Below are 23,761 nucleotides of genomic sequence, written 5' to 3'. Positions count from 1 at the left end.
TTAGATTCTGCTCAAAAAGTAGCATTTAGGCTAAAATAGCCAAACATATATTCCAAACACATCACTCTTGGGAAAAATTTGGGGGGAATCAGAAATGTCAAACCTTGCTTGAAACAGTTTCTGTACTGTAACTGAATATATATGAGGAGGCAAGTGGAACACATCTGGTGCATGGGCTGTGCAAATGTATTTATAATTAAATACAGTTGAATATCAAAATTCAGCATTGATAGAATTCATTAGACTAGTATAATGCTGTATTAATTACTCTCTTTTTTTTGGTATCATCGTCTGTATGCTTAAAGAGCTCTTCTTACCATTGATACCAATGTGCTATGACACATTCACATACATTCTGTATCAAAGGCTGAGGAAGTACTCGATGTGTCAGAGGCTGACATGGAAAGGCAACTTACCATCAGTAAACCAAGAGGAAATTAATTTATATTCAGCCCCAGGCATATAACTCTACAGATAGGAACTGGATTTACATTTTGTGAGGAAAGAGTCTCCTTTCTGTATTAAGAAAACACCCTAACACCACCAAAACAATACATCACCCTTTTCCTTTGGCTGAAGGAATCCACAGAGCGCTCTTCTTCCTGGCTACAGAGATACAGAATTTCTCCACTTTGACATATCATCGCATGTGCAAATTGACCTATTGAGGAACAAAGTGATCTTGTGCCAACCTTTTTTGACCGTTTACAACCCTCAGCTCTCAACAAAAAAGAATTTATTTCCTACAATCTTCTACTTCAGTCTTCCATCAACAATACTTCCTCAGTTTGCCTGCCTTGTGTTACAGGTCTTCGGTCAAAGACATCGTCCACTGACTTCAGCCCAGACCTTTCTAAGCATCTTCCTTGGGTCTTTCTTCACTTAAGCCATCTCCATGCGTTACTGCTCAAAGCTGAGATTTGGAAAGATCCAGCAGCAGGCAGCTGCTGCTGCTTCGATGCTCCTTCTTTCCTATCAGCCCTTGCTAGGTGTCGGGCCACTTCTATCAGACCCCCTAGAGACTGCTCTGAAATGCAGTTTTGTGCATGCAGCTTCCATCAAAAGGACCAAGTTCTCCAGACCGTGAGGGTAAACAGGGTGCTGCTCTGCTGCCAAGCTTGCCACTTGAGCTGCCACCAGCAAGGGAGGGCTGCCATGCTTATTTAAATGAATTTGTCAGATACCAAAGAGACTTGTCATCACTGCCTAATTTTTTTTTCCCCTTCTGTGTAAAGCCACCCACTGCCTAATTTAGGTGCTCTCCATCTCCCTCTCAACGCACTTGCTCTTCCTCATTGTCCATAAAGAGCATTAAGGGAGCTTGGGCACTAGACCGCTCTGCAAATCTGCTGCAAGCTCTGGCTCCTCTTGCCAACGGGGTTTGTGACTGTGCCCACTCAGCCTCCTGACAGTCACAGCGATCGCATCAGGCTCAGCAACGAAGGAGTCAGCGTGGTGCTCGCACACCAGCCCTGGGGAGTAATACTCTACAGCTTCTCTGCTTTCCCCTCTCAGAAAGTGGCCAGATACATCCCTGATAATAGCTTTCTCTCCAGAGCTGTAGCTACAGCTGAACGAGAGAAAAGAAAATACAGAGAGATGAATGCAGGCCACAAAGGCAACAAAAGACAGCTGAAACCAATTACCATTTGCACTTATTTCACATCAGCCCACAGGACCCCAACAAAAAAACAATGCCCTGACCAAACACTGTCTGTGAAAGCTATTTGAGCTATGTGCCCACAGGCTTGGGAGGAACTGCTCTGCATTAAATATGTACTGAATTCATAAATAAAATAATCTCTCTGAAGTGATATTTTTAATGCAACTAAAAGCAGTGAACGTTGGCACTCGGCTCCTTCAGACAACAGAGAAAATTTCCGCTTACCAGTTACAAGCAGCCAAACGGGAGGTTAAAATCATTAAGCCAAAAATTAAAGGACTTGACGTTGTCTTTTAAGGGGAGAAGGTTTCTTTACAAATGACAAAAGAACGTGTCCTTCCTAGAAACTATGGCATGTAGGAAATTTATTTGTCAGTAGTTACTAGTGCAGTTAAGAAATGTTGTATTTTTAAGAAGCTGAGGATTCAGAAGACATGAAAGATATGATGAAAAGAATATTTTTAAAGTCTACCAGGACAGAATAAAAATCAGGCTGTAATTTGAAGAAAAATAAAATAAAATGCCTGTTCAATAAACATGCAAGAATGGGCTCTTCTTTTTCATCATTTTCCAATCAGCTATTTTGAAAAGGACATATTTGAAACGGAACTAATTTAGAGGTTGCATCACACTTGCTTTCTCTTGTAAAAAGCATAGTGCAGCAACAAAAAGACCCTAATAAGCCAAGCAAAATGGTTTCAAGATTCACAAAACATACAACTTTAGCAAAGAATCTCTGTCAGTGATCACTGAGGAAGGAGCATCTAAAGATCTACCTTCACGTGTAATTACAGGGGAGAATATTGACCTACATATTATTGATGTAGAGCAATCAATACATCAACACTATATAAATACTCAGCAGTATTTACTACTCATGGCTTTTTATTGTTGCAAACGTTCAAAAACATCAAAGCTAGGATCAACCTACTGTGCAAGACGTCACATTTTCAGAAAGATTTCCTTATCTCTGTAGTTTACTCTTAACTGGCAGTAGGTTAAAGTATACGTACAAAAGCGGTCATCAAAACAGCCCTGCTACTCAAAGGGAAAAAAAGAAAGAAAGAAATCTTTCCGGGATGTGAAACCTTCCCAGTGCTGCGAGCCACTCGATGGCTCAAGCTGCGCGGTACTCAAGGGCCACGCCGTGACGCCTCTGCAGCCCGTCCTGCTTCACCCGACTCGCCACACAGCTCCGGCGTTACGGGAACGCCTGCGGTTCCGTAAGAGAGAAGCCAGGCAGGATGGATGATGTCGACAGGCGAAATACAACTCGGGGGCTGATGCAGTGCAATCCCTTTTGGATATCTTCATGCCACGTGCTTTTGGAAAAACATTGTAATATCATACAGCCGGCAACAGAAATAAACAAACTGCACAAAGAAAGACTGAGTCTGCTTAAGTAGACTCAGTATCACAAAGATACAGGGGCTCCCATGGTGAAAGCTATATCTAGCAAGGAGTGGTACGCGTTTTGATTTGCTTATTCTTCTCCCTTTTACCGCACAAAAGCGTGGCCTGGTCTTGCAGTTTCAAATACTCAACAAGCAGGAAGGCAGACGCACAGATAATCAACGGCTAAAACCTTCCAAGGAAATGAGACTGTAACAGCCACTCACAGAGGTTGGGGCTCCAAAACTGATATTACCAACATGCACTAGCAATTTAAATCATTTGAATCAAAGATTTTAAAGGAACTAGCTACACACTTAAAGTTCAATATTTGCATAAGTCTTTGCAAGATCCGACTAACAAGTCAGGGTAATTGTTCCAAGTTTGTCTTAAAGGCTCAGAAGGCACCATGGATAGGTACGACAGTTCATGGATAGGGTACTTCAGTTCAAAGGTTATACCAAACTCATAGTCAACACAGAGTTTTCACGAGACACGTTATAAGATACGTTTATAAGCTTTTATTCATCCTCCTGCAACAAGAAAATAAGAAAGCAAAATCTGAAAAATATATCTATAGGGCATTTTTGGTTTAAAGTGTGCCAGATTTAGACCAAACCAAAGCAAATTAGGGTTTCCAACTCCAGAACCACCTTTGTCCCCACTGAATTTAAAAAGCGTTTTACCAGGATTATAATAGGAACACGTTGAAGTAGAGCACCTCGCAAAAAGGAAGAGATATAGCAGAGCTCAGAAGAATCACGTACAGCTTACGATACTACAAACCGGTCGTTGATCTTCCAAAAGCTCCGCTCTTATGAGGCGAATCTATTCTCATTCTGTCTGCTTCCTAAAATTTTGAAAGTGCGAAAGGTTTTTCAGTTTTCCCTCTGCTTGTTGATTTATTTCCCTAGAAATGTGAGGAAAAACTCCAGTCTTTTTTCTCTGCCATTGCTAGAGGATATCCTGAAGACCGCAGAGCATCTACACTGCGACCTCTAACTTATGACGCAGAAGACGACGGGGTTGTCGCTCTTGAATGAAACCATCGCTTTTGCCACGTTAACTCGCCACTGGAAACAAGCGTTCATTACAAGAAGAGGTCGGTGACTGGAATCAAATGTTCATTAGGTAAAGAAGCTTAAAGGTATCTATGCAAAACCTTTCAAAAATGGCCAGACACTAAATATACGCAGCTTTTTATTATTTCTAAAATAGAGGCAGGCAACCTTAGCAGGCAAACACTTAGTCACAGAAACATTTTATGAGATGGCCCACAAAAGTTAACGCGACGGCTCGTGCACAGACTGATTCTTGGAAATCTAGTCAACGGATGTAAAATAAAAATTAACGACAGTCTTACCTGGTCCCAGGGACAGATGACTCCTCCAAAACACATAAAGAGATATCCCATGGCAACAAGACATACCCAGACCACCAGAGAAAATACACGAAGCAGCTTCTTAAATACAGGTTCTACGCAGACAAGGATAAATATAGCAAAAAAAATTGCTAGGGCTGTTGGAACAGTTATTAAAAATGCCACGTGGTCTTCTATTTCCTGGAAACAGAGAAGAATGAAAAGGAAGTTAAAAGCTAAGGTACTTAAAAGATGAGACAACAGTGAGATACCCTATTCTGGCTGCACACTGGGTCTGGCTCTCTGAAAGATATGACTTTGAATACCGAAAGTGATATGAATCAAAAAAGGATTTCTTTCACTGCAAGAAGCTGTAATTTGGAATATTATCTTCATAAACAACTATTAACTACACTACTGCATGGTGCTTCATTTACTAAATTAAGAAATATATTAGTTAAAGCAGATTTGGAAAACTGTAAATCATACTGCAGTAATGGACCAGGCCTGTAGGACTAAGCGAATTAAAAGGCAAACCCAATCTGCAGAAGTAACACAGACTTTCTGCCCTTGAATGCAAAAGATTTATGTGATGAGCGTGGCTTGCAGGGGGAATTCAGGCTTTTCCGCTTAAGAATGCAGCTCCCAAAATGCCTCCCTAATCTACTATGTGGCTGAAGGTCCACAAAAGCCTACTTTTTGTGTCAGCAAAATTCACCTGGTACCATAAATTTTGCTTCTGTTTAAAGTATTCTTGTGGAAGGATGGGCTCTAGATTACACACGTGCATTTTTTCTGGCAACCGCTTACTTCAAAATGTGCAAACAGTACTCAGAGCAAGGACCAGAATCCAAACTGAGAGGAGACTCAGAGCAAACAATATTTAAATTATTTGCAGAACCTACACAGAAATTGCCAGAAGTTACCACATTACTATCCTTAAATTAGATCAATAACCATTGTGATTGATAGATGCATTAAAAAAAAAAACTTGATTTTGTATGACTGCGTTGGCTCAAAAATATCTCTGGTTGAAGGGCCATAGCGCTTGAGGTCTGGTCATCCCATCTTTACTCATTCAAGCAGCTGCTACAAATTATAAAAGCCTGACTCCTAGCAATGAAGACTGCAAAGCAGGCTCCCAAACGCTACTGTTGCAACAGTGGAAAACCCTCTGCTAAGGCTGCACTTCATGCAGAAACGTCTCCTGTCTCTCTCTCATGCTGTTGAAATCTTTGGAACAATCTGAAATTACCTATTTGATGATTTTAAGATCTCTAAGCACAAAGAGATAACGTTTTGTTCCCTAGTTTTGTAGTTGCTTTTTAGTGCCCCAATAAATCTTATCAATTACTGTTTTCTCAAGTCAAATACTTATCATTTCAGTTAAAAGCTTTTTGGCATGATTTTTTTCCTTTGGGTAAGAATTGCTCCAGTTACAGTCTAAATGAAAATTTACTCTTGCAGCATTTCTCAACTTTTTTTTTTTTCTCTCCCTTCTGTCCAGATCTAATAAAAGGTTAGCGATGCAACCCGACGCCTATCAGGAGAGCCTTGCTTTGACGTTCCCTCGCCTTCCCCTGCCCGCGCTCCTTCCTTCGGGGGTTTTTGCCGGTGAGCGTGACCACACGCATACCGCACGCTGCAAACACCCCCTTCCTGCAGCAGGGGCACCTGCACCTCCTGCCCCCAACCCCAGCGGCACACTCAGCCAGCACAGCACAGGGCAGCCCAGATAACACGCACAAAGTAACATTTTGCCTTTTGCGCCTTTGGAACAGCATGTTTAAGCTCTTTTTTTTCCTGGGGGTGAGGGCCTACACAGACTGAAGGACAGCAGCGGATTTCCCTCCTCCGTGTTTTCCTTTTGCTTTCTGCCCGCAGCAACGGACCCGGGCAACCACTTTTGAGAGCCGACTAAAGTCCGTTCACCCCTCGTCTCTTTATGGTCTTTCTTCCTTTTTCAGTTTACAAAGTCACACATTTAAGCAACTATTACTTCAGCACCACTGAACAGCCTGGAAGCCACAGAACAGTCAAGAAATTACAGCGCTAACTCTGAAATGCAAACGCTAAGCTTGCAAACGGATGTGCACACAAAGGCTTTCAAGGTAGTCCCGCTGAAGACAAACTCAGGAGCTTAAAAGGTAGGCACACACCTCGGTGTCCGCAGAAGTACAGAGCCGCATGAAGCCACGAACAGTAATAACCTGTACTAATAGGCAAAACTTAACACACAACTAGTACAGCAACAGCTACGCATCTATGTCCCTGCGTTTTGTGATTTTTTGTTCTCTCCTACCTCTACAATTCATTCCAGTGAACATCATGCCACTGAATTTTTTTTTTTTTTAAAATGTTCTAACCAAGGTCGGCCTGGATGATGCCAACAAAATTTAACTGAAATTTCTGACTTCTGCACTCACGGGTGGCATTGCACAACTCCTGCTGCAGCCTCAGAGAAATCAGACCCCTGCACACGCGCCCGGGCAATATGGCCCTTGCCTTGCTGAAGAGGAGCATGCGAGCTCCTGAAGGAAGCTGCTGTTCAGGAAAAACATGGATTTAAACTATAATAAGTCAGCATTTGCTCTAATGCTGACCACGCTACAAACATAGCAGTTACACTATCCATGTGCGGTCCAGCAACATCCCTCTCCGTTTCAGTACGGAAAACATTTCTTGCACTTTCTAGGATGAGCATATATCTATGTCCTACTTCATAACAAATCAACAGCATTTAGATTTCAGTCTAGACTATATGAACAAACATATAGTCATATATTTTTATATATATTCTTACATTAGATCAATGTGTCTAAATGTTTGCTTCCATACTAACAACTAATTAGTGAATATCCTTTTTTTTCCCCCAAGTATACACTGATCCCAACATCTAGCTGAGCCCTGTTTGGATTCACAAACTTAAAAGAAAATTTTTTTTCTACTTATTCTCCTTTTCTGGTTGTCTGCTGCACAATTTCATAATTTTGCTTTGGTTTACAAATACATAGAAAAAAAAAAAAAGATCACAATGAATCCACTCCTCATTATATGTAAATTAATGCAACCTCACCAAGTCCACCAATTTCAGCTAGCTACAAAACAATCTATTTCTGGTGTCCTACGCTGCTTGCATCTCACCATACACTGTGTGCATTTTAAAGTGAAAGGGAAATTTAAAGGTAGAATGGAATATAAATTAGACATTTTTAAAACAAAAAGGAGAGAAGGAGAGAGAGGGAGAGGGAGAAGAAAAGGAAGAGGGAGAGAACAGCTGTTATTGCCACTTTAATCCTTTCCAGACAGCTCTGAGGTGTATTGGGGGTATTTTTCCACAGTTCTGCATGTAAAATATGTGTTAAAGTTCAGATCAAGCAAAGCAGACCATGTGACACAATTTAATTTTGGAACTAAGCTTCAACGATATTTTTCAAGTGCTTCAGAGGAACTAAAAACAATGAAATGGTAACTTCAGGAGTTTAAAACTCTTTAAGCATTTAAAAACATTTAAAAACATGTAAAATCCTGATCTGCATTTGCAAGCATCGGTGTGCTTAGCAGGTTCAAAGAGGATGGCAGATGCAAAGAGAGATATCTTGAAGGCTAAATGTTCCATTTCCCTAACCGTTTTCCAAGTAAAATAAAAACCAAAAAACACAACACACTTTCTTTTCTATTGCTAGACTCAGAAATTAAAACATGCAAAAGGTAATGGCATTAAAATACCAGCGTGACATTTTCCAACAGAGCAGCTAAGCCAACAGCCCGTGGATCTTGACTGACAGCTCTATGTTCTCGCTTTTAATTAGTGGCGAAACTAAAAAGTCTACTGTTGGAAATCTTTCAGACCCCCCGCCCATGAATTCTTAAGAAAGATGCCGTAATCTTGTTATCACCCCTAAAACGTGAATAATCACTTCTGCTCATCTTTCCTTCTCCAGATAATGGCATGCCTTCCGCTTAATTTTAAACAGCTGAGCTGCTGTAGAGCATGCAACTGTTTTATATAAGCTATACATCTTAATAAAGTACTCTATAAAAACAAACACATGAGCACTTGAAATACCAATTTTAGCATAAAAGCTATTCCCATGGTCTCTCATTCGCTTTTGGTACTTCTTCCTTTATTCTGTGCAACTAAGGGAATTTGATAGTAGTCTATATACAGCAGAGCCCTGCTGGGAGCTGAAATACCAGGTGCTTAGTTGGAATTAATTCAAACAGTTTACTATTTTAAATCACTGTTCAAATCACCTTTTGCTGAGTTCAATGAAACTTTTATTTTAAATGTAAATATTAAAAATCCGTGAATAGTGTTCTTCAAACATTAAAACTACATAAGATTTCATGTATCTCTTGTCAAAAAAGTTGACTGTATTTAAAAAAAAAATTGTATGGTTCAAGGATTATTAGCTCAATGACTTCTATACCAAACAGGCATGACATCCTCCTTTAACTGGCCATTTTTCTGGCAGAAGCTTTTCCAGAACTTGAAAGAAATGAGAAATATAATGATTTTTATAAGACTTGCTGTCATCCTTCTCTTTATAAAGGTGGAGTGCGTTTCGGTTCTTGAACACCTCAAGAAATATTTCTCTATCACGCTAAAAAGCTGCAAGAGCCTTCCGGCTCTGTGTGGCGCTCATCCCCTGCTTTTAGATTTTAGTGGACTGGCTCATGGTAGTGACGGCACTATGTGTGCCATCTGCTAGGCAGCTGCAAAAGTCTCCATTTTATCAGGGGGTGCCGCTCCCTGCTCTGGCAAACGAGCTGTATGGCTTCATTTCAGACTTCAACATTTAAGACAAACAACCGAAAAGTTTTGGCCAGCCATCCTGGCTTTCTTTTCCATCAATTCCATCACTATTTGTCCATCTTCACTTTGGAAATGACATAGCATCTTTAAGGCCAGATGCTGTTTCCAAGCCCATACGGTATTTTCTGGATCCACAACTTATTAAAACTCCTCTGTCTCGCATGCCCATCCTTTCTCTTTCATAACATGAAGTTTCTCTTGTGCTTCTTGCTTAGCTGCCTGGTTAGAAGCTTCCTCTTGTGCTTTTTTTTGTTTGTTTTAATCTTTTATTGAGCTTTGTGCAGCATGTTCATGGACACTAGCAGCGAATTGATTGACTTGTGCTCTTAATCAAACCTTCCTGAAGTTTGTGTCTCTTGATTTCCACTGAGGTCCTCTGTAATGGCATGCCTGAGATTTTTTCCCTCTGATTCACCGTTCTGTGTTTGGCTTTGCAGTGCAAGGATAGCTGCATTAGGCTCCGTGTGCAGTTGTTTCGTGGTGTCTGCTGCCTTGAGAAGTTCAGCTCTCTCTATTAACGAGTCTGACGTGCAGTCCAAACTGGCTGTCAGCAGATAGCGATATCTGACTCCTCAAAAAGTCAGCAATCAGACCAGCAGTCTGCACATCATACAGATCAGGTAATTCTGCCCGGCGTTACAGCTGCCGAGTTGCTATAATCAGCAAGCAGCAGTTCTTGATTTGCGGCTGCATCTAGGTCATTTTGTATTCTTCAGTACATTGAGACACTCTATTGGTATCATAAGACTTCATTCAAACCTTTCATATGACGTTCCCAACTTCAAAGTCCTGAACAACGTGTACAGTCAAATCCCCCAGTATGTGTTTGGCATTTTGAATCAATGCAGTAACACTGCTGAAACCAACAGGATCTGCTCTTTTACCTCCGCTGGATCTGTCCTAGCTGGCATGTGGGAACAGCTAGTGACAGTACGGTGACCAACTGTGTAGGTATTGTGAACACCCTTGTGACCTTGTGACCATACCTGCTTAACTATGGTGCCAAGCACTTTTTGCCAGTGGGTTGTCCTCAGTGAGTTAACTCCATACGGTTCTTAATCTTCTCACTTACCTAGCAGAAAATAATTGCATCTAGATTTTTCCAACTGAAATTTGCCTGAGAATAATTAGTGAAACTCACAACTCTCACTATTGTAGCAATGCTTCTCTGGAACACAAAGTGTGAAATACCAGAGATCACAGACCTCTCTGCTTAATGCCAAAACATCAGATCTCACAAAGGTCACAATCTGTGCAAATAGCAGTAACATAAGAAAGCACATAGGATGGGTTCTGGAGGCAAAATATTGGTTGCTAGTCAAGAAGCAGAGAGCTACGGTAGCATTCCCAGAAAGTGTCCCCAATACTAGGTACAGACAGGTTGAAAAGCAGAGGTTCAATAAGGAGATAAGAAAACATCTCAAAAAGAGGATTCAAAGAAACCGGATGAACTTTGGGAATAGAGGGAGCTTGTGGAAGGTAGCTGGCCTTTACACAGACCAGAAAAGAATGAGTTTATTGGCCCTTCAAATAAAGGTCATAGGAAAACATTCAGCCAGAAGAGGTTAAAGAAACATGGTACATGGTTTAAGAGAAGGGGTAATGTATGGGAGACCTGTAATTCTCAAGCAAACCAAAGAAATTGATTAAACTTACACAGGAAGGAAATGGCAAAGAAAAGCCAGAACAGATAGCCACTTTTTGTAAAAGGCTGCAGAGAAATAAAACAACCGAATTAAAGTCCACATGCTTCTATATGAACACTGAGAGCCTAAGAAACAAGATGGAAGGACTACAATGCCTGATGCTAACAACATTATTTACACAGCAGTCGTACTGAAAACTTGGTGGAGAGATTACCATCAGCAGAACGCCGTCGCTCCAGGGAAGCAAGCATACAAGAGAGACGGCAGCCATACTTGTGGAGGCGCTGAAGAAAGCGAAGAATCATACTACAATCATATTAACAAACTAAGAGATCAACAAAGAGCACATAGTCCCTATGAATCAAAATACTAGGCTGAACGGCAAAGACTTATCAAAATGTATGGCCTATAGCACTGATCACCACAGCAGTTTGGAAACTGTCTATGACTCCATGGAAGGCAGAGATAAAGGCTGTGAAGAAGAAAATACAACAGGTAACTTCCCAGCTGAACTGGGCAAGAATCACAACAGCAGGTGATGATGAGACCAAACACTTAAGACACTTATGTCTGTCTGCAGAAGCAGCTGTTAAAGGATCACACAGACAAAGAGGGGAAAGCTAGAAGCTAAGAGATTACAGTCTTTCGAGGTGGCCTGAAAACACTATAACAATAGGAGGCTCAGACCAAAAGCTGTCTAAAGACAGGAAGGTGATAGATGTGACTCCTGTCTTTCCTGGGATCCCTTTCAAAGAACAAGGGAGGTACCAGTAGGCCTGATAGCTATCCTGGGCTATCCTAGTTTGTTAAAAACTGTGGGCATATAATTACATATATATGACTTTCGCAATGAGAATTCATGCATCAATAATGCAGGAGTTTCTTAAGTGGCCAACACGAAGCATTCGGTTGATAGCCTATTCCAAAAAGGCTTTCAAGAGGGTCTGTCACCCAAGACATTTAAATTAAGTTGCTATGGCTTAAAAGTTATCACATGGATAAGGAAATGACTGAAAAACACAAAACAGATTAAGTATAGATGGGTAGCTTTCACTGTGGAGGGAAGTTGCCAACAGAAGTCCTCAGGAATCTTATGGTATATGTTGTTCAACATATTCATAATTAATTTGGAAAAACAGGTGAATAATTATCTGACAAAGATGTGGGCCAGCTGTGAAGATCTACATAGGGACCTCTTTGCCTCTACTGGGCAAGAAAATGGCAGATGAAATTCAGTGGAGATACAAGTAAAGTGGTGCAGCTCAGACAAAACAATCCTAATTCTATATACATGATGACAAGCTCTTGGTTGACTATTAACACTTAGAAACGGAGGTATGTGGTGTTTATAACAGACCACTTCAGTGCTCATTAGCAGTAAAAAAAAAAAAACTCAAAAAACAGAACATCAGGAAAGAGATAAATAAAAGAGAGCATCATAATGCCATCGCCCAAACTGATCTTGACCAAAGCCACCTCAAGGCATAATGAATATTGTAGGCAATTCTGGTCCTCCCACCACCACCACCACTTCAAAAGGATACAAAAGAGAAAGTTTGCAAGGGTGGTCAAAGCTGCAACACAGCATGTACATATGGATGGGGTAATACTGCTTGCTTTTAAGGACTCTCTTCTCCCATTTCATCTGCATGAGAAAGCAGGATTGTCCTTTGATTCTGGTATTTTAGTGTACTGTCCATCTCAGACCAATCACTTGAGCAACCATCACTTGATCTGCCTGCACACGAATGTGTAGCTAGAGGATCCCAAGAGCCAGTGACCATTCTTCTGCTATCATATGGCTTCGAATGCACATCCCCTATTCCCACAAAATACATCATTATCAGAATCAGGGTCTCTGTGTATTTTATATACATAAAAATGCCCTGTGTAAACCGTATGTACCCAACCTACACTGCTTTATCCCCCATAATAATGAACAGCTTCTCCTATTTCTTTTTATATCCACATTTGTAACATGGGCAGTTCGGTCCCTCCTGATATTCCACTGATCTGTATCCTCGCCTCTTGTATACCATGTCTAATAAAATCTGCCAGTGCATACAACTATTTATTTAATAAGCTGGAATTCAGAGGGCCCACAGTGGGTCAGGGAGCATGACCTGGACTTCCATGTCGTTCAGTCATCTAGCACCATCTGCATCTACTCTCAGGTCCATCCTAAGACATTTCATAGGCTATGAAAAACAAGTTGGTCCAGTCCAGTCTCTAGAGGCTACAACATCCAGTCAGCTGGCACACCTACAAAATTGTCCTATCCAATAACTCTAGCTGGCAGCCACAGAAGATAAACTATGTTCCAAAGTGCGATGACAATTAATTACATTTTACTCCCTGAAGTGCCCCCTTCAGAAGAGGGCTGAGAAAACAAGCAGCAAAGTGAGTGAAAGCTTGTACTTTGATTAAACTTATTACTTCAACATACAGAGCTAATTAGCACTTACTCATATCACTTTAATTATTTTTAAATTAAACGTAGTGACCAATATACTCTCGCATGCTTTACTCTAAATGCATTGGTTCTGAATCCCTCTCCTAAAATGTTGTTTAGGAACGTAGTTGAGTTAGATCTTTTCCAATGTTTTCACAGTCCTTCCTACAGTTATTATCCACATAGTCTTAAATAAATGCTCTAATAAATACAACCGTTATTTATACAAAATCCCAAAATGTGGATACAGGAAGATAAATTTTGAGTAAGATACTTATGAAAACGCTTGCTCTTCAGTCAAATATATTCAAAATGTGTCACATTTGGAAAAGCTGCATCAGTTAAACATTTATGGGCCTTTATTTCATAAGAATCAAAGATACGGTTTTCAGTTTAACAGCACTGTCACACATATTGAAGGCGAAATTATGACCTTTCTCATACCCATGTAGGCTCACAAAAGTCAGAAATACTGAAGTACTGGTTCAGTTCTTTCAGCTATTCAAAACTGACAGCTATGCATTTTGACTGTCACTTGCAAATCACAGCCAAAATGTAGCTTTCCCTCAACACTTTACTCCTGGCATAATAACTTGAGAATCTGGTTGTAATCAAGAAAAAATGTCAAGATGGAACTTGCTTATGGAGGGATCACAAAATCTGAACAAGAGAATACATACAATTCAACACGGGGGAAATAGTGCTCATTTTGAAGGGCTTTTTAATGAAGAGAAACGTAAGCTTAGACTTATTTCTCTACTGAGTCTTTTAAAAACATATTTTGCAAGAATATTGCACAGATTTAACATATCAGCATAATAAAATAATATGAAAAACAGTTTCAATATAAGTCACTACCAACATTGACTGATTACTATTTATTTTTTTCATAAGGTTTTGCAATTACTTACTACACACAGTCTTATCACAGAAAATGTTCTTAAAGTTTGCTCCCATAAGGGCACACTCCCCTCTCCCATATGCCTGTCAATTAAACTACCTTCAAACTAAAGAGATTTCTTATTTCAGTTTTGATTCCATGATCTGGTCCAAATTCTGCAATGAGTATCACTTACATAATGATAAAACTTCAAATAAAAAAGACCAATGTGTTAATTTATATTTGAAATACAACTCAGCCAAATCACACTTCTGTAATAGGAGAAAAAAAATTAGATATATTCAAAGGAAATAGAGCATATGAGATTTTACAGATTCAAGTATCTCTATTTGTGTTAGTTGAGACCTTATTTAACCGGTTACTGTTAATGCATGGTATTAAAACATGGTCAAGAAAATATTCAAAAATCCAAGAAAACAAAAATAATCTGATAAATTGTTGTAGTGTTAAAAGTTAGACAGACATTGCCTCACTTACAGAATTATCTAAAATATCACTACCTTCTAATCAGGTTTGGAAATTGTCTGGACTCCCAGGGAAAGAGAACCAGCTTAAGTGAAAGACCATGGCCACCTTCTGGTGAAAGCTACCAGTGGTGCCAGCGGGGCCTACAGGACCAGCCACAGTGCGGACACTCTCCCTTTCCAGGTCTTGACCAGAGTAGACTGTGCTTCAGCCACTACGGCACTAGAAAAGACAGCCGGAGCAGGCTGTGCCAGAGGCAGGCAATCAGTCCATCTGCAGGAATAGCGAAGGAGTAGCAGAAGCACTATCACGCATGTGCTGAGCCCAACTCAAAGGGACTTCGCTTTCCTCACAGTTCCCAGAGGACATGAAGTGTCAAAAGGTTTCAGCATGAATTCGAACCTGCTGGAAAAGGTGCTCAGGGAATCAAATCTTCCTAGGATTTTCCTGCAGGACTGACCAAGCTATTAGCAAACTGGAGCCACGGACGGGGAAATTTTATCTAAAATGGAAGGACGGTAATCCCAGTTATGCAGTCAGTGGGCAGGTCTACTGTGCATCCGGCAGCATTTGGGGTCTTTAAGAGGTCCCAGAGCACATAGTTCATCTTCCTGAGGAGGCAAGTGGACAAACCATTTCTAACTACTTTTGCAAGCCCAAGTGAGGAAAAGGCATTCTCTGGAAAGCGATCGGTCCACACTGGATCACATGGGACTATCCAATGACCATATGCCAGGCTGGCTGCATATGAAGCTTTAAGGGAAACGCGCACTGGCCACAGCTGCGCTTTGGAGCATTTTCTGAGCAATGCAGCCAGAAGCCATTGGTCCTGCACCCTGGAGCAGATCTTCCAGGTTAGTGTAACTTCAAAACTAGAACCATGGAAAGTGGAGGAAGCGCACACCCCAGAAAACAGACCTGAGGGCAAAGCTGAGAGGCCAGTGGTGATGGTTGCTGCTCTCCCTGCTTCTCCCAAATGCACACAACCACCGGGAATAGCAAGGGACTCTCATATCATGTAGACACAACTGAGAACAACAGAGGTCTGTTTAGAGACAGGAGATAAAGGAAAATATTTAGACAGGGGTTGGAAAATCAGGCAACTGGCAGGGGAAGTGCACACTTCCCCTTACTCTTCTTCTGCCTTATACTCTTCTGCAGAGATGGTTCAACAGTCCCTTGAATCTCCAGCATAGTCTGAATAAGGTTTAGTGTCTGGACGTTGCTTATTTAAGATCTAAGAATCGAAGAGCTGGAGTGCAAAATATCTGGGACTGTTTTTTTTTTTTTTTTTCCTGTGGGAACAGGAGGGAATGAACGCACAAAGAAAGAGAGAAGGCAGGGAAAAGGGTGCAGAACTGTGCTAATTAACTTATTTCAGGATCCAGACCCCTGAAAAATAAATCTGTTGGCAGCTTCACATATTAACATATTGATAAGCCTTAAGCAGACTCAGTCATCTTTGAAATATGCAGAACTTAACTTTTAGGGGATCACAGTTTGCTAATTTAGGCACAGGACGAAATACTATGGGTGTTCAGTTGCGATTTGTTCCCATGAGGCTGTCATGCCCAACCACTCAAGAGATTTGCAGATCACTACTCTCTGCATTAAAAGACTGCCCTGTGCCGTCTGGATGATTCCAGAGTGATTGCTACCCCAGTAACGAGAAGTTTTCTCACTCACAATATAGATGTAGCGACTGTGATCTCTGATCATTTCCTTAATCTAGGACACTTCTTGAAGGCTCACCCTAAGAAACCTATTCACTAATTTTAAAAGAGTTTTCAGATCCTTACAAATGGATCAGTCCACCACAAGGAACTTGAAACCAATTTAAACAACTTGAAGCAAGATAATCAGCGAGGTATTCACAGGGTTGGTGGCAGATCCACTATGAAATAGCCAATACACGATTTGTGAATCCACCTACCTGGCTTGATGTTGATAAAGACAGCAAACAAGCATAAACCCAGTCCATCATCTTTCCTATTCCCGCTGCACCTCAGTAAACAACAGCTCTGTTCAGTATAGTATTTGTCATTTGTTTCAGCCACTGTAATGATTACAAGCTGTAGATCAAGGGCCTAAGTCACAATCTGTGACATTAAATCAGCCAGTTAGGGACCGTCGGAGTACCCACAAAACTATAACCTATCAAGATTCCAGCTCAGGGCTCAGAATTTTTCCAACATAGCCATCTCTAAACTTTCATCCACTTCTTATTCAGCATCAGGTTATTCAGCACAAAGGCTGAAAGAGGTTTGCAAAGCGAGGTTACCACAGGCAGCTCATGATCTTGATGGCTCTGTTTGCAGGCTGGTTAAGAACCAGCAAATGAGAACAGGTTTTAGTAGCATTCAAGGCAATCAAAGATGTACTGGGAGTGTCATTTGCAAACAAAACAAGAAGGCAGCCAGACTGACTTATCTAGGAATGAAACCAGACAGAAAGCTAGGAAAAAGCAGAATATTGGCTGTGCTCTGACAACTGAAGAGACTACTGGAGCATTAGGCACGGATGGCACTATCGCAAGACTGCACCAAATTGTCAGCTATAGCTGTTGCCTAATAAGGCAGCAGCTATATACCTGGACAAATTGTGATATTATGATACCTAGAGACAAGAAAAAAATTAGAACCACAGGACTCTCTCATGGAACAATTTAATAGGTAGGAGACTTTAAAGCATAACTGGATGCTCAATTATAGCTGCAATTATGGAAACAAAATGCATTATAAATACAATAATTTTTGTTTGAAATCTTCCTCGTCTTCGCAGCACCAATAATCTGGCAGAATGAGTTCAAGAAGAGGTAGGATACCTCCTGGGCACAAAACCCACAGAATCCAGCACGCAAACAGCCTTGTCTCAGCTTGTCCTTCAATTGGTGAGGGTTTTCCTACTCCATTAACTTTGCTGTGCCTTAGTATTCTTTTTTAGGAAATGGATATGCTGGAGCTTGAAAACAGCATAGCTGATGCTTCACCCTATTTTCAACCTGCAAGGATTCCAAGGAATGCTTTCAAGCCTTGACTGCTCTTGGCCTTTGGGAAGATAATTTAGTGCTCTTGCACCAAAAGAGCTTTAAACTATGCAGGTTTAACCTCAGACATGTCCTGAAATGGAGAGTTTGAGTGAACTCACAGTACAGCTGGCCTCTTACTCCTTGCAAATAGGTTATAACAGAGTATCTCATGAACAGGGACACACCACCACCACAGCATCAGTATGGAGACCTTTCAGTGTGGGTGGGTAAGTTTTTCAGATCCAGAGTACTGACAGGAACATCACCAGAGGCATGCAGCTGATGCCCATCTGCAGACGCCTAACCACGTGAGACACTGCAATGAGAATGATGGGACATGTCCCCCCCATCCGCAATTCAAAGCTATTTTTTTCCACATGGACATGAAGGGTGTTTTTTTTCCTCTCTGTTTCGGAATGAGCTCCTCATCATGAAAATCTGGCAGAGCTCTAGGTTTGGCTGAAGTCCAGTTTTTACCAGAAGCAGCAAGGATTTCTTTTAGACAGAGTAACACCAGCAGAGATAAGGAAGATTTCTTCTCATACTGACCAAGGGCCCAAAGAAATGGCGTTCCCCAGTTCAAATCCCCAAGAGGCTTATTGGATTCCCCAGTCCTCTTCTTTGTGCATAGAGATGGTCGCTTGCCAGCCAAGTTGGCAGCTAAAAAAACTGTCCGTATTCCTTCAGAATGAGGCATCCATTCTGGGACCACTGCTTCCATTCTGGGACCAGCTACGGTAAATCCAGCCAGTGTGATGCCAGAAATCCAGTCCGTACAGAACATGCACCTGCCAGGCTGCAGCTCACTTCCCTAGTTAATGTTATTTCTCCTTTAACAACGATTCACTACTCCCATTTTTGCTACAGAAGTTATATGAGAAGGTTAGTGATGTAGATGCGTGGACAATCTTTTGTTTCTTGGCTTTATGAATCAATAAAACGGCTGAGGAACCGTAACTGGGCCTACCAGCACAATCATGAACTTTGCAGGAACTCAGAAGCAGCAGTTTGGGGGATAGGTAACACCTCTGCTTCAGAGACAAACATGAACCAGCTAAAATACACACAAAACCATCTAATGGTGCTTCAGGATAGGGGCACAGTTACGTGTAGAGACATACATAATACTAATAGAAGAATGCCATGCTGTAGAAGCACTTTTCACTCAACACCTGCAGCTTGGCACCAACAACTTGAGCATATAACAACCACATCTTAAGAACTTAACTACATGGTCACACGTGGCAGCAAGGATCCTGCGAAACAGGGACGGGTCACGGACTAGCATCAAAGGTAAGCACTGCATAGCAGGCTTGCAGTCTTTGAGCACGGAGCAAGGGCTGGTCTCCAAGAAAAAAAAAAAAAACCATATATATGTATCTGGCAGCGTACTAGTGGACCAATATATTTGGCAGCTTTGGGAAAAGAGACAGAAAGAAGATCTTGGCAGACTTACAGCTTCTTCCACTTACACCACAGGTCCTCCTTACCTGTGCCAAAAGATGCTTATATCCTTGAACTCTAAGTTTTTGCTGAAACCTGTATCCATGGACTGGATATTCTTTATATCTAGAAAATATGTGGTAAAATGAAAGTTATGGCCTTCCAATCCAATTGCACTGTTTGGGCATCACCCCTGTTTTCAGTCACAGTTTTGTTCAACTATATAAGAAACAAAATATCCCAACTGCAGATATTTCAGATACATTCATATTTTGCATTCTGAATGAAGAGAAGAAAGAGAGGGACTCATTCAAGTATTTTCCTACAAGTTGCAATTATAATAGAGATGCCCTGTCCAGAGATAAAACCATTCTGAATATCACTAAAAACGGTGAAAAGTTTTTAGTACCAAAAAGAGGAAGGGAGTGGAGGGAAATAATGAGTTTGTCCTGCACATTATGTTTCGCTAGTTTTCAGTTCATGCCAGGTACAGAGAAATATAGAAAATACCTTGGCACAGGAAGTTCAAAAGGCTGATACTATCATTGCACTATTTACAACTCCAAGCTATGAAAGGTCATTTTTAGAGTAGTCTCTGAAAACCTTACAGTTAGAGTGTGAGGAGATGCACGCTGATTAAATCCAAAGGTCAAAATCACAATATTCTGAAACAAAGCAACACAAAATCTCCAAAGAAACCTATCTCCGTAACAAAAAGAGCAGTACATTGTCTAGTTAACATAAGCAGATTTCCAGACATACTTTATAAGTAATCTCTTTTACTCTCGTTTTGCAACAGCTTTTCTAAGTTTTTCCATCTGAAATCAGGAAGATTACAGCTGATATTCTGATAGGCTGAAATAGCAAAAGAAGTGGAATACACCCCTGTGTGGCTGGTGGTGTTTAAGGAACAGTTAAGAATACATTACCAAAAAGAAAATATGCTCTCTGAGAAATATCATTACATCACAGTGATCTATTTTAACTAACAAAAATTTAAAATAGAAGGGAAGCCTCTCGTTTCTATTAGTTGAGGAGGTTCTTTTTTTTTTAAAAAAAAAAAAAAGGCCTAGAACAAAAATGTTTAATACTTCATGAACTTCCATTTTTCTAACAATGTCTGATCCCACATTTCAAGTCCTAAGCTGTCCCTTGACATAAAAACGAGAAATATGAATCAAGTGTTAGTGAGTCATTTTGGAATTCTGTTTCCACAATGGGCCTCAGTAATTTTCAGTAAAATCATAATTGCTTTGTATGAAATCTAAAGGAAACAACTGTTAAGAAAGATTTCCTTTAACATCAAATACATAGAACCAATCTACACAGAAATATTCCACACCTATTGTGTCTCCTCTACAAAACTGCATATTCCATCAAAACAGGCACATACTGGTTGTACAAAATAAAGACAAAAGTATTAATATTGGCTTTTATAGCTCAGATACTAATAACTGCTCAGGCCTTTTCATATTATCAGGCACAAAAAAGTGACGATGATTCCACAGGGCTACTATGTAGCTACATAAAAAGAGTAACTATTTTTAAGTCAGATGCGGGAGAAACAGATTTAAACCTTTAGGAATATCTTAATCACAAGTAAAATCAGGACTAGACTGTAATAAAATGCTTTTAGGTGAACATCTGGGCAGGGATCCAAAGGGTTTTGTCCAATACCCTGTGGCTGAAAGTCTGCAACGGCAAGCTTTCTCCCTGCCTGGAAATTACTTTCATCCGCTGATTGCAAACTTTGAGGATGAGCGCCACCTCCCTCCCCACTCACCCTTTCCAATTGTCAGCCATAGGAAGATAAAGGCTCAGGAAAAAGGTCTGAAAAGTATTTTTCCTTTTCCGGTATGTCTGGAATTCCTAAAGTAGACTGAATAGAAAATTCACTGTTTCTGAAGCTGTAACGCCTGGCAAGACTCGGCCAGCACGCGGTTCTGTTTCCCTCTGAGTAGCCCGTCCATCGGGACCTGCTGTTATACCACTGCTGCTGTTGTACATGATTTATCTCAAGAAAGAGAATTAGGCACATAAGTTTGGGCAACTTGTAGTAACAAGCTCTAGATCGTACCGTGGCTGAAAGGTAGGAATTTTAGCGCTAAACCCTACGAAGCTCAAGTTCTGCTACCTCGACTGTAGGCTATTAGTATTGTGTATGTCTCTACGCCTAACTGTGCCTCAGCCTAGACATCTGATGCGCTTCCTTCTCCAGCATCGGTTCCTCCAGCCCTGAGCCGTGATGTGAAGGAGTGTTAACACCCCTGAATGACATAAGCCATTTAATTTGCGTTGTGTGTATACTGAGCTCCAAAACTGAAACGTTTAGGCATTAAATGACTGAAACATCAGCCACCACCGTTGTATCTGGCTTCACATCAGCTCTTTTACACCTGGTCTGCATTCAGCAGGAGTGGCAATTTAAAACAACCACCAAAAAAAAGCATTAGGAAAAAAATACAAACACCTACCGGAACAAAACCCAGCAACTATGTTTAGCTCAGAGACAAAAGTTTGACTATAACAAGCAAGAAAGTAGGATTCTCTGTCTGTTTAAGCCTACGCTGTTACATGCAATGCCTCTAAAAGCGAATCCATTCGATTACATTAACCTACTCATCTTCGCTTGGCGACTGTCAGCTGCATTCGATCAATGTTAAGCTTTTCAGAAGCCCGAAAGATGACCAAAAATAAAAATAAAATAAAATAAAAAAACCCAACCACCCCGAAACCTCAAAACTGGAAGCTCCGCAAGCCCCCGCTCCTTACTTCCGAAGGCAGAGAGCAACGCGAGCAGCCTGCCTTCAGTTACTAACTGCAGGGAAACCCTGCGAGGAGCAGGAGTGTTACTGCCCTCTGCAGCTTCAGCCTGGCGTGCGCCGCAAGGGCAGAACGGCGCGGCTTTCTGCCGGCGCCCACTGTCGCCTGCTGTCGTGACATATTTTCCTTCCCCCTCCTTCCCCCCCCCCCGGCTCCGGGGTCGGCGTGCAGAAAAGGTATTTGCCCGATGAAACTTTTGTTCTCTGCAAAACGCAGGCTGCGCTGCCCCAAGGGCTCTCTGGAGAAAATGGGTCAAACGGCAGAAAATGGCATAAACAGTGTGTGTGAGTGAGGGGGGGAGCAGACCCCTTCTACATGCCCTAAAATGTTACTTCAGATACTTATCCGGACTGCATTTTTAAGATTTGAATCCTGCCGCTTAAGAAAAAGAAAAAAGGGTCAATCCCGGCCAATCTGCCGGCTGGAAGGGAACAGAGGCAGGGAACTAAGCGAATTAAAGGCGATGCGCCGGGGGACGCGCCCTCGGCTGGCCGGGGGCTCCGGGGCGCCCAACTTGGGGCGCCGGGTCCCGACCCCGGCCGGCCGCAACTTTGCGCGGCGGCGGGCGCATGCTGCGCCGGCCGGCCGGCTGCGAGGAGCGCGGCGGCGGCCCGGAGGCGCAGGGAGGGGTGTCTCTTACCAGCCCGGAGGCGAAGAAGACGGCGAGCAGCGCCAGGCAGGCGCCCATCACGATGAGGAGCAGGAAGACGAGGAGCGGGTGCTGCTGGCTCATGCAGTAGTAGGACTCGTAGAGCCAGTCCCGGGAGCGGCACTGCTGCTCGCCGCCGCCCGCTTGCTCTGCCCGCTCCAGCAGGTAGCGGCGTCTCCTCCTCATCATCATCGCCTCTTGCCACATCGGAGGCGCCGGGCGAAGCCCAAACGCCCGCCTCCCTTAGCGCTGCTGCAGGCGGCCGCGCAGCGCGGCGGCGGGGCGCGCTCCCGCGCCGCCGGCAGAGAGGAGGAGCCGCGGCGGCCGCGCCATGGTGCGCCGAGCCCCGCGGCCGCGCTGCGCCGCTCCGCGCCTGCCCGCACGCCCATGCCGGGCCCGGCGCTCCGGGGGGGGGGGGCGGGGGCGGCGCTGTCGCCCCTCCTCGCCGGGCCGGGCCCGAGCAGCGTGGGCACCTCGGGGCTGCCCGGGTGCCGCAGGAGCCGCGGCCCGGCGCCCGGCAAGCGCTGCCCTCGGGGACGTGTCGCCGTGTGCGCCGCTTCCTCCGCTCGCTGCCGCCGGCCCGTCCCCGGGCAGCCGGCGTCGCCCCAGGCGAGAGCGAGAGGCGCTTGGAGGTCACTCCTCAACGCCGCTCCGGCGGGCAGGGGGGGCTCGGCAGGTCTGTCCTGGTGGGTAGCTTCCCCGACGGCTGGGTCTTCTTTCGAAAAGCCGTGCCTTAACTTTGGTCGAAAGATAGACGTTTAAGTCGGGAGGTGACATAAGTTTTCCCCAGCTTTTTAATCCCACCCTTCTCCTTGTTCTGAAGGCCTTAGTTATTCCTATCAAAGCTGGCGCTCGAAACACACTGGAATATTGCTGCTGAAGTTAACTATCTGCCATGCGTTTACAGGTACATTTTTTGTACCGCACGCACACACTCCTCTTCCTCCCCAAAGACTGTTCCTCCTCCCAGGACAAATCACTTTCTGCCTTCCCTACCCCGCTTTCCAGCCTCCGCTGTAGCTTTGCCGTATCCTTAGTCTCCCAAAGGATGCAGGCAACCCAAAGAAGACCAAAGCAACGTGGATGATACTCGGTCTAAATGTCCCGCGGGTGGTTCCAG

The 23,761-nt window shown here is 42.7% G+C and overlaps 1 protein-coding gene across 2 annotated transcripts in view; it reads right to left on the bottom strand.

Annotated features, from left to right (window-relative positions):
* The window catches only part of ADCY2 (adenylate cyclase 2), a 201,854-nt gene extending 178,839 nt beyond the window's left edge, over positions 1 to 23,015 (bottom strand). Inside the window, exons 1-2 of one of the 2 annotated variants that reach the window (XM_068931363.1) lie at positions 22,633 to 23,015; positions 4,419 to 4,616 (exon numbers count right to left, since the gene is read on the bottom strand). In XM_068931363.1, the coding sequence (XP_068787464.1) occupies positions 4,419 to 4,616; positions 22,633 to 22,848 (414 nt within the window). In that variant the 5' untranslated portion in view covers positions 22,849 to 23,015. The remainder of the gene's footprint in view (positions 1 to 4,418; positions 4,617 to 22,632) is intronic. The other variant, XM_068931364.1, reaches the window with a different exon arrangement.
* Between the last annotated feature and the right edge of the window lie 746 nt (positions 23,016 to 23,761).

The sequence above is a fragment of the Struthio camelus genome, chromosome 2 (genome assembly GCF_040807025.1).
Source record: "Struthio camelus isolate bStrCam1 chromosome 2, bStrCam1.hap1, whole genome shotgun sequence".
In the NCBI taxonomy this organism is placed as follows: Eukaryota; Metazoa; Chordata; class Aves; order Struthioniformes; family Struthionidae; genus Struthio; species Struthio camelus.
This window is presented reverse-complemented; position numbering and strand designations above follow the sequence as displayed.